Genomic DNA, 10,200 nt, shown 5'->3' with positions numbered 1-10,200 from the left:
TAAGTCTCTTCTTCAGTGGCATCTGCCTTAAAAAGCTACACCTAAGGCAGTGAGTCAGGCTTTGGTGAGGAACATAACTACCTGGAGAATTTACGAACTTGGTAAAATGCAAAGGCCAAAGGCCCTGTCCTATTTCAGTAAGCCTGGGCCTGTGTCCTATAGTAGCTCTCCAAGTCATTCTGACTTGTCATACCAGTTTTGAAACCGAAGTCTGAGGCAAACTGACCTAAGTCACCAATGCCAGCATAGCTTCAGCCTTTTCTGCTAAGGCCCCACCTTCACTACAGAGCCCAGCATATACTGCCCGGCCACCACAGAAATGAAAACACCTGTATAAAAACAGCCATTCACCAGCAGAGTGCCAAAGTGAAAATCCTTTCACATCATTTCAGCTTAAAATCACCTCTTTTACTCTGCCAGAATCTTCAGTCACATTTTCTCCCCAATTTTTACCCCTCTAGATCCAATCAATATTCCTTGCCCATGCACTAAATTCTGAGGGATTTTAGAGAGCCAAATAAATAGAGTTCTTATTATATATAACAGTGGTTCTTACCCACTGATTGTTTTGCCCTCAGGGGATATTTGGAGCCATTTCCCTGGGAGGAGCAGAGAAGGATACTACTGGCATCTAATGGAGCCTACAATGCACAGGACCGCGCATGCTGCTAAGAATTATCCAGACAAAAATGTCAGTAGCACTGAGGTTAAGAAACCCTTATTTACAACAGTATCCATTCTAAAAGAATTGCAATGTAAGACAAAAGTATAAGCAGATGGGAGTCAGACCATCGGTATTACAGCTAAAGACTAGATTAAGAGACATACTTCATCTGTAGGCAAGTGGACTTCCCGTCACTGAAACCCAGAAGTAAAACCAATCTGCTTGCCACAGACTAGATAACTGGAGGCCTCCCTTTGTGAGGTCACATTTCTCTAGAACTCGTAGCATGTTGGAATTAAGAACATGTGCTCCCTTCGGGCTACTAACTCCCAGGAGCAAACAAATGAGCATGACCAACCACCTAGCTCCTGCCGGATATCAAGTAAAAGGGTAGAAAGAGGATGGCATTACTTCATTTATGTTCCCTCCAAAGGGAAAAATAATAGGATGGAAACTATTGCCTCCTCTCCTTCCAACAAGGGTCGCAAGTAGTGGAATGGAATAACAGACTCCTAAGAACCTACTGTTAAATCTATGCAAAGTTTGCAAGCCAGCTATTAAACCCACAGCAGCTTGAAACCAGCCAAGCAGGAGTGTTTACACCATGAAAGTGAAAAAAACACACAAATCAGTGCTTTGTTTTTTGGAAAGTAAAGTTAGGTCCTTTTACCATTTGGAAACACTGAAACTGAAGATGGATTCAAGATTGAAATGAAACAAAATATAATAAAGCACTAAAAAAAAAAAAAAATATATATATATATATATATAATCATATGGTTCTAATCATAGATAAAAACCATTAACGACAAGGCCAACACAAAAATTATTCAAAAAAAGTACCAACAGGCAAACTACAAACTGGGGAAGTTACTGTAAAATGCATTAGGAGTAACCTATTACGAATTCTTACAGATTAGTAAGAACAGTATCCCAATGGCAAAAACCTCATATAACTCACAAAATACAAATGAGTTCAACATTAATTTAAAAAAATTAAATATACCAGATTTTGCCTATCACAATGGCAAAGAGGGGAAAAAATGGAACACAGCCAGTGTTGATAAGTATGTGATGGGTACTATGAAAAACGGCTTCCCAGGTGGCTCAGTGATAAAGAATCTGCCTGCCAGTGCAAGAGATGCAAGTTCGATCCCTTGGTCGGGAAGATCCCCTGGTGCAGGGAAGCACAACCCACTGAAGTATTCTTGCCTGGAAAATCCCATAGATGGAGGAACCTGGTGGGCTATAGTACATGGGGTCACAGAGAGTCGGACACAACTGAGCACACACACTAAGAAAAACTACAATGTGAGGCTGGCATAAACTTTTGCTGGCAATTGACAATATCTACCATTGACCTTACCATGTAAGGTAAATATATACCAAACTGACCATACAAATTTCTGAATTTATTCTAAGAAAACTAAAACTGTATAAAGATTTAGTTAGGACTACTGTGACCAGTAATAAAGAATAGGCTAAATAAGTTATGGTAAAACCATTTAATACTTTGCCCACATTAATGTTGCCAAAATATCTGACATAGAAATTTTCTCACCATTTAAATTCAAAAAAGTCTTAAATGGAGGCAACAAAACAGTACATTTAGGAAGTTTTAAAAAAATGTACAGAGTGTACTGAAGTCTAAGAGGATATACAACAAAGTGTGATTAATATTTTCCTTTTCACTTTACATGTCTACAATGTACATATATTATCTGGGTATGCTGCTTGTTTAATAGGAGTTAATGAATTTGAGTTCAGTAAAAAAAAAAAAAATTATCATTTCAAAGCATCAGAGTCTGCAATGAGTTTTGTAAACAATCATTTCTAGTTTTTTAAATGTACCTGTTCAAAATCAAGGCTCATCTTTTTGTTTGAGAATCGAATGTCATGTAGATGAGAACACAAATAAACATAAAGTGACAGGAAAGTGAGTGAAACTAACTACAAGCTTTGTTTCACTGGCTAGTGCAGTATAATAAATAAAATGACAGTTAACAAAAACATGTTTATTTTTGTCTTCAAAGAACAAACTGTTCTTTTCCCAATATAACCATGATTAACTTACAAAAATGGGCATTTACAATGCATCTTCAAAGCATTTCCCTTTAACGGGAAACTTGGCTTCACAGAATACAAATATTAAAAGGTTAAAAAAAAATTCTACTTTGTTGTCATTATGAAACAAAACAGAACCTAGCATACGTCAAGGAAATCCATTCATACTTCAGGTCCTTCTCCTCCAGGAACCAGCTGCAAAGGAGGAAAAAGTTTAATACTTAGTTTAGTACTACATGATCTAAAAACCCCTACTGAGAGCTCACTGACTGGTCATTGATCAGTCTTTGCCTCTCCCTCATATTCCCATTTTCCCCATGTCACCTCTGTTTACAATTCCAACAGTATCAAATTAATACTTAGTGATTTAATGTTTCAACAATAATTCTTGGTAAAATAAATGATTAAAAAGCACAAGCAGGGACTTCACTGGTGGTGCAGTGACTAAGACTCCATGCTCCCAATGCAGCGGGCCCAGGTTTGATCCTTGGTCAGGGAACTGGATCCCACACGGTGCAACTAAGTAAAGATCTTTCATGATGCAACTAAGACCCAATGCAGCCAAATAAAAAAATAAATATTTTAAAAATACATAAGATAAAAGGCATAAACAAACTAATCTTAGGCCTAATGTCATCTTCAGCAGTTTGGCCACAGAAGCTGATCAACTGAGCATTCCCTTCCCATCATAAGCACCGCTGGGCCAAGAACATTGAGTCAAGCAAGTTAGTTCTGTAATCCCTGCCCCACAAAGATGGCTTAACGTCTAAATAAAAGACCGTCACTGTCTTACCATTGTTATATTATTTCCATTTAGCAAAATTTGATCTAATTTAGTAATTCTTCTTCCTTCTGGTGTGATTTCACTAAACAAAAAGATTTTCAAAAAGTCAGGATAAAGAGTGATAGTCAAAGCCAACATTCTGATCTGCCAAAAGGTTAGTTACTCTATGTAAATGAACTGTACAAACGCTTTCCAGAGACAAGGTTATCTCCCTCATGATGTCAATTCTCCAAAGGCAACAGAGTGGACTGACTGGCCTAAGACCCACATCCACTAGTGCAGATCTTCATCTAAAAAACTGAAACTTGCCAAGGAGATCAAATATGAAACAAAATGTCTATATATATATACATAAGTTGTAATTAATTTAAAACATTAAATGTTTTCATTATCAGTTCCTTTACTTGATCTGAGCCCTAATATCCCTGGCTGCTTTTAGTATCTTTTACCTTAAACCTTTGTCTCCACTAACTTCCTAGCAATTAGTGACAAATACATTACGGTAATAATCCTCCAATCCAATTTTACTAACATCAGTAGGTAAACTTTCTCTCTTTAGAATAATTCAAACAGGCAGTGTGCTCTCCTACATCCTTTTACTGACTCAACAGCACTAAAACTGCCTTAAATCAAACACAGAGATTCCCCCTATGCATTCTTTAATTTATAACACTACTCACAATTCAGTGACATCTTCCAATACCATATCTGAAATTTGGTGTTAAGAAAATAAATATACCAAATTAAATTTACTCTGGCTTATTTCTTTGTTCAGTTTTAATTGTAACATTGAATACAATGGCTCAAATGCAAGCTGCGTGCAACTGGAAGGAACTTCATCTTTCAGTACCACATCCCTTAAAACACTATCACAATTTCCAAGAAAATAAACTTTATTATAATAATCGGTGAGTACTGATAGTCTATAGTTCTTTTTAAAAAATCTGAAGAAAACCCCATACAACCACCTTTTAAAAGGATACTGACAAAGTCATCAAATCCCAGAAGTGTGCCAACAATCTCCTTATCACTCTTCATCACAATGTGAATTCTTGACCCTATACACTTGTCCACAAGCTCTACGGATATATTTTTTAAAAGAAAAAAAAAAAAGAGGGGGGGGGCGAGAGAGAGAAAAGATTAGTTTGCCCATTCATAACACTAACAAATATTTGAGTGCCTACTGACACTTACTACGTGCATATGGTGAAAAGATAAGCCAGGCAAAGTATTCACTCCAAAACTTTGGACCTTATGTTACGGATCTCTGTTCAGTCATTCCATTAACAGCAAAGTTTTCCCTGTTCTTCATTGAACCCTCCTTTGTAGCAATTTATCATGGTTGTGCTTTAATATTATTTTAGTTATCTGATTAACATATGAACGCCCCTCTTGACTCTAAGCTAAAAGAGAGCTGAGAGGTGGTTTTTACTCATCAGTGTATCCCCAATGGACAGTGCCTGAAACGTACTGGTTATTCAGAAGAATTTGTTCCAGGAAGCAAAAACACTTTACAATCACTGCCACATCCACTAACCCGATAACCCTTCAAATATAAAATATTAAGGAAAAAAAAAGGCAGACTGTCTTCACCAGAGATTCCTCCTTGACATTAAGTCTGCGTCCGCCCTGTATCCTGTTTCCTACACTGGTTTGCATGCTATCTGAAGGTAACGGCCGTGATTTAAATTTGTTGAACAGTGCCCAACCACGGTGTCTAGTGCACAGATGCGCGGTAATTGTTTGCTGAATAAATGAGTAACAAGAGCTAGTTTTCAGAGGCCTCTTTAAATGCTCATTCCAGACCCAAGTGCCTCACTCAAAAACCAGCCAGACAGGATATAATCCGGGTAGTTTAAAAGCCCGGTTGCGGAATGGGCCTGCTACTCACTATTAAAAAGGCGAGCGCACGACAAAGACGGCCGACGACGCATTCACCAAGAGTGAACCTGTCCGGTGAAGGTTTGGGGAGTCAAAAATCCCTGCCTTAAGAAGAACCCCCACGCCGAAGAGACGTGCGCCGCCTGAGGCCGCAGAGACTTGGAGCCGAAAGGAGAGCGGCGGAGAAAGCTACACTTTTCTAACACTCGGTTAGGGACTGCGGTGCTCTTCGGCCCCAACCCTAACTTTCAACTCCTCGCCTCCGCTCCCCAACAGGACAAAGATTACCTAGAGGAAGCAGCTGCGACGGGTTAGTGGTAGCGTTAGCCGCCATGGCTACGCCGGAAGTGGCCTGCCTCTAGCGACGTCGGAACGGCGAGTTTGAAAGAGCGCGCTTCCGCTTTTTTCCTGCCCGGGCAGGCTCGACCAATCTGAGGCCGAGAGTGCGATTGAGGAGATCCAGCCACTTTATCCTGCGGTGAGATTCTAGAAAGTGTTTCAGTTCACTGAGCGTTCTAGGTTCTCCACAGGTAACTCTCCTCTCCAAACTTCCAAGAGACTTTAGAGATCTCCGGTATTATAAATAAGTTATTTCTCTAATCCGGAAGACTTTGCGAAACGAAAGCCTTTGTGCTGTCTTATTTTCCCCTATCAAGCTGTGTCTCATATTAACCCAGGATCTTTCTTCGACCAGTATCAATAAATTTGATTTTCCCGCCACCGATTGTGTTGCAATTTTCGTTAAAAAAATCTACCGCTTCTTTTAAAAGTTTGATGATTTGAAAACCCACAACTAGCATTTTTTAAAAACTCTTCTGGGCGAGGGGGAAATTTTAAGTATGTTTTCTATTTTCTACTACCGTTTTCTTTTTCTATTTTTCTATTCTACTTTCTATATTTTTTCCATTTCTACTGTTTTCTATCTTCTACTATCAGGAGTTGGTGATGGACAGGGAAGCCTGGTGTGCTGCAGTCCATGGGGTCGCAAAGAGTCGGACATGACTGAGCGACAGAACTGAACTGTCCTTTTTAATCTTGTAATATCTAGGAGTCTGCTGTACACTTTTTGTATACACTATTTCTTCCACAGTCCAACAGGCAACCACCAGATGTCACTCTATGTTAATAACAGCACATTTAGGAAACCTTGGTGCTTTTACGCATCTGTTTTGAAAAGAAAAAGCGAACAAATTTTTTGCACTCGTCTATTTTATGGGAAATAGATGGGGAAACAGTGGAAACAGTGTCAGACTTTATTTTTCTGGGCTCCAAAATCACCACAGATGGTGACTGCAGCCATGAAATTAAAAGACGCTTACTCCTTGGAAGGAAAGTTATGACCAACCTAGATAGCATATTGAAAAGCAGAGACATTACTTTGCCAACAAAGGTTCGTCTAGTCAAGGCTATGGTTTTTCCTGTGGTCATGTATGGATGTGAGAGTTGGACTGTGAAGAAGGCTGAGCGCCAAAGAATTGATGCTTTTGAACTGTGGTGTTGGAGAAGACTCTTGAGAGTCCCTTGGACTGCAAGGAGATCCAACCAGTCCATTCTGAAGGAGATCAGCCCTGGGATTTCTTTGGAAAGAATGATGCTAAAGCTGAAACTCCAGTACTTTGGCCACCTCATGTGAAGAGTTGACTCATTGGAAAAGACTCTGACGCTGGGAGGGATTGGGGGCAGGAGGAGAAGGGGACGACAGAGGATGAGATGGCTGGATGGCATCGCTGACTCGATGGATGTTGAGTCTCAGTGAACTCCAGGAGTTGGTGATGGACAGGGAGGCCTGGCGTGCTGCGATTCATGGGGTCGCAAAGAGTCTGACACGACTGAGCAACTGATCTGATCTGATCTGATTTTATGTTTATATCTGAGGAGCTTAAAGCTAAAGAGTTTAAGCAGGAGAGGCCAGGAAGAACATCATTCATTCACACAATGGCTGTAAAGCACCAATCATTCATTCATCGAACAAATACTTTAGTTGGAACATTGGCATTTTGCTCAGTATAAAATAGTGTAAAGAACAGAGCTACAACATCTTCTGCCTTTATAAGAGCTAAAGGATAAATGGGGGAGAAAGACAGCTAGCAAGCATTATGTACAAGGCACGTGGAATTTAATATGTAAAGCAAAAAGTCCTCTTAACTTCAGGGATCTTAAAGTAGTCAATTGTCACATCATTCTTTGGCAAGACAAAGTAATGCCCGAAATTTTTTTTTTCCTTTATCTATTCTTGTTTCATTTTCACTATACCATAATGTGAATAGGAACCAAATTCAACCAAATTCAAGGCATTGTTGCTACCTGATAGAGTTTAAAATTCAAGAAAATAAGCTTTAAGTCAATATCTTGCTTTCCATTACAGAAACCAAATTAACATTAGCAATATTCAGCACTATTGATGAAGAATAAAGGAGGTCTTATTCTCTGAAAAAGGAGATACAATTTGTTTACACAGTAGTTAATGGGGATTGCAGGAAGAGGTGTTTTTATTCTATTGAGTTCTTTCCTGAGGCAAGACACTAAAAGAAACAACAGGCCAATTCCAAATGAATTTGAAAACATATCATAGCTCTGTCTTCAGGGTTTTTCTCCTGGTTCTTACTTACAGAGTAGATATAAATTAGAACTTATAATTTATCATATAACACATAATTACAAGAAGCTCTTCAATGTACTGTATGTTCAGAAAGACATTTCTATTTTTTTCCCTGGAGATAAATTTCATCATAAAATACAAGCAAATGTTTCCTTTCAAAATAATATTAAGGAAGTATTTCATTATCTCAAATTGCTATTTCCAATCTTGTTCTTTCCAACACTTTTTAAAATAAAGGAGAAATTCCTATTTTCCCTCAATGTGTCCTTATAGACAATGTCACTAATGAATGAATGTATTTTATATTAATAGAACTCATTAAAAACTAATGTAAAAGTTGTTAAATTGTTAAATGGACCAGTCTGTATAATTAGAGATGGAAAAATTTTTAGAAATTCCCTTGCTTACTTTCTCTCCCAATTTTCCCTGTGACATATCTTGTTTACACCATTATTTTAAATGACATATTTTTTAAACATTTAGGCAAATAATGGTCAGGAATAAATGATTTCATCTTAGTTGGAGACCCTAGCATGCAAAATGTAACAGATTTGGGGGAGTATGGCTGTGCTGGGCCTTATCTGTGGCATTTGAGATCTTTAGATGTGCCATACAAACTCTTAGCTGTGGCATGTGGGATCTAGTTCCCTGACCAGGGATCAAACCCCGGCCCTCTGCATTGAGCCCCTGGACCACCAGGAAAGTTCTGATACAGATTTTATACTGCTATCACTGGGGTCTCCTGCACAATGAAGTAAACAGTTGGCATTCATTATAGATATAGAGTTCTAAGATGCCCTGACCTTTCATCTTTTTTAAAAAAATGTTCAATCTCACTTCAATTTTAGCTAGGCTAATTGTGGAAAATGTCAAAGCAGATGGAAGAAAAGAGTAACATATTCTGTATACAGGGAATGTTATAGTTTCACACACAGTTCTGAGTCAGTGCCAAAAATTTTGTAATACAGAAAGAAATAGTAGCAACAACTTGAAGTTTTTCTACAGTATTATTAGCATTAAAACAATTCTACTGAATCACAGAAACTATGTTCTATTAATAAGAAGAAAATGGAAGTTAAAGTCACTCAGTCCTGTCCAACTCTTTGGAGACCTCACCAATGTTAATAGTCTTCAAGGCTCCTCTATCCATGGAATTCTCCAGACAAGAATATTGGAGGGGGTAGCCATTCCCTTCTACAGTGTATGGTCCCTATCCAGGGACTGAACCCAGGTCTTCTGCATTGCAGGCAGATTCTTTACCATCTGAGCTGCCATTATACAGTTTTTCCCAGCCATACTTAGATTAGAATGTAGGTCCTTAAATTTTAAGGCCAGAGTGGAAAACATCAACTATTAAGGTTGTCTAAACTAAGAGATGGGCAACTTGTAATGATAAACTTCACAACTAGTTATTGCAATGATTGTGAATGCTATTTGAAGCAGGCACCTACCTTCAAACTGCCCTGGACAAGATTTGTTAAATCTGCTAGTATTTCCACTATTCACTTTAAATTGACATAAAATGAGATTCAGTTTCTTTTTTAATTCAACTAGTACAATCAGTAAGGAAATAAAAACCTCTGATGATAACTGACTCCATGTATTTTGTGCTGATTAGAGTACTAAACCCAGAAAGATAGAATGAAAAAAAAATTTTTTTTTTTAATAGCAGGACTAAATTGGCCTTTCCTGGTGGCTCAGACAGTTAAGAATCTGCCTACAATGCAGGAGACCTGGGTTCAATCCCTGGGTCGAGAAGATCACCGGGAGAAGGGAACAGCTACCCACTCCAGTATTGCCTGGATAATTTCATGGACAGAGGAGCCTGGCCGGCTACAGTCTATGGTGTCGCAAAGAGTCTGACACGACTGAGCAACCAACGCTTTCACAACAAAGTAAAAAATAAAATATCAGGACTAGAATAATCATTTTTACAGGTCTCCCTGTAAATTTACTTTATTTTCAAGGATATTCTGCACGAGGCCTTAAAACGCTTCCAAACTCCTATACATAATATTTAAATAAGGAAAAAACACAGAACGAAGCAAAAGAGCAACTGTGGGTAAGCAAGTAACTTAAAGGCTGAATACACAGATGTAGAGGTGCACCGATATGTCTCCATGTTACCAAAATTTAAGGATAAAGGCTCCAGGTCAGAGAGGCGAAGGGAAGGAGGTGGAAGAATTGGATACACAGAAAATGAAGGGG

At 38.6% G+C, this 10,200-nt stretch overlaps 1 protein-coding gene across 2 annotated transcripts; it reads right to left on the bottom strand.

Moving 5' to 3' along the window:
* Positions 1-2,150: 2,150 nt before the first annotated feature.
* On the bottom strand, positions 2,151-5,753 carry LSM5 (LSM5 homolog, U6 small nuclear RNA and mRNA degradation associated). Of its 2 annotated transcripts, NM_001046553.2 has the most exons (5): positions 5,682-5,747; positions 4,496-4,591; positions 4,193-4,220; positions 3,522-3,594; positions 2,151-2,923 (listed from the first exon to the last, which is right to left on the bottom strand). In NM_001046553.2, exons 1-5 carry the CDS (start codon positions 5,725-5,727, stop codon positions 2,891-2,893), a joined length of 276 nt encoding a protein of 91 aa, NP_001040018.1. In that variant the 5' UTR covers positions 5,728-5,747; the 3' UTR covers positions 2,151-2,890. The 2 variants fall into 2 exon arrangements, with proteins under 2 accessions (NP_001040018.1, XP_024846665.1); XM_024990897.2 differs by lacking the exon at positions 3,522-3,594 and having other exon boundaries at positions 2,665-2,923; positions 5,682-5,753.
* Positions 5,754-10,200: the final 4,447 nt, after the last annotated feature.

Source organism: Bos taurus, chromosome 4 (genome assembly GCF_002263795.3).
Source record: "Bos taurus isolate L1 Dominette 01449 registration number 42190680 breed Hereford chromosome 4, ARS-UCD2.0, whole genome shotgun sequence".
Taxonomy (NCBI): Eukaryota; Metazoa; Chordata; class Mammalia; order Artiodactyla; family Bovidae; genus Bos; species Bos taurus.
This window is presented reverse-complemented; position numbering and strand designations above follow the sequence as displayed.

Coding starts and splice junctions, on each gene's coding strand:
- LSM5 (NM_001046553.2), bottom strand. CDS start 5,727: ATGGCGGCTAACGCTACCACTAACCCGTCGCAGCTGCTTCCTCTAG. Junction 4,221..4,495: donor GGGATTTGATGACTTTGTCA/GTATCCTTTTAA, acceptor ACCAAATTTCAG/ATATGGTATTGGAAGATGTC. Junction 3,595..4,192: donor TTGGAAGATGTCACTGAATT/GTGAGTAGTGTT, acceptor CTTTTTGTTTAG/TGAAATCACACCAGAAGGAA.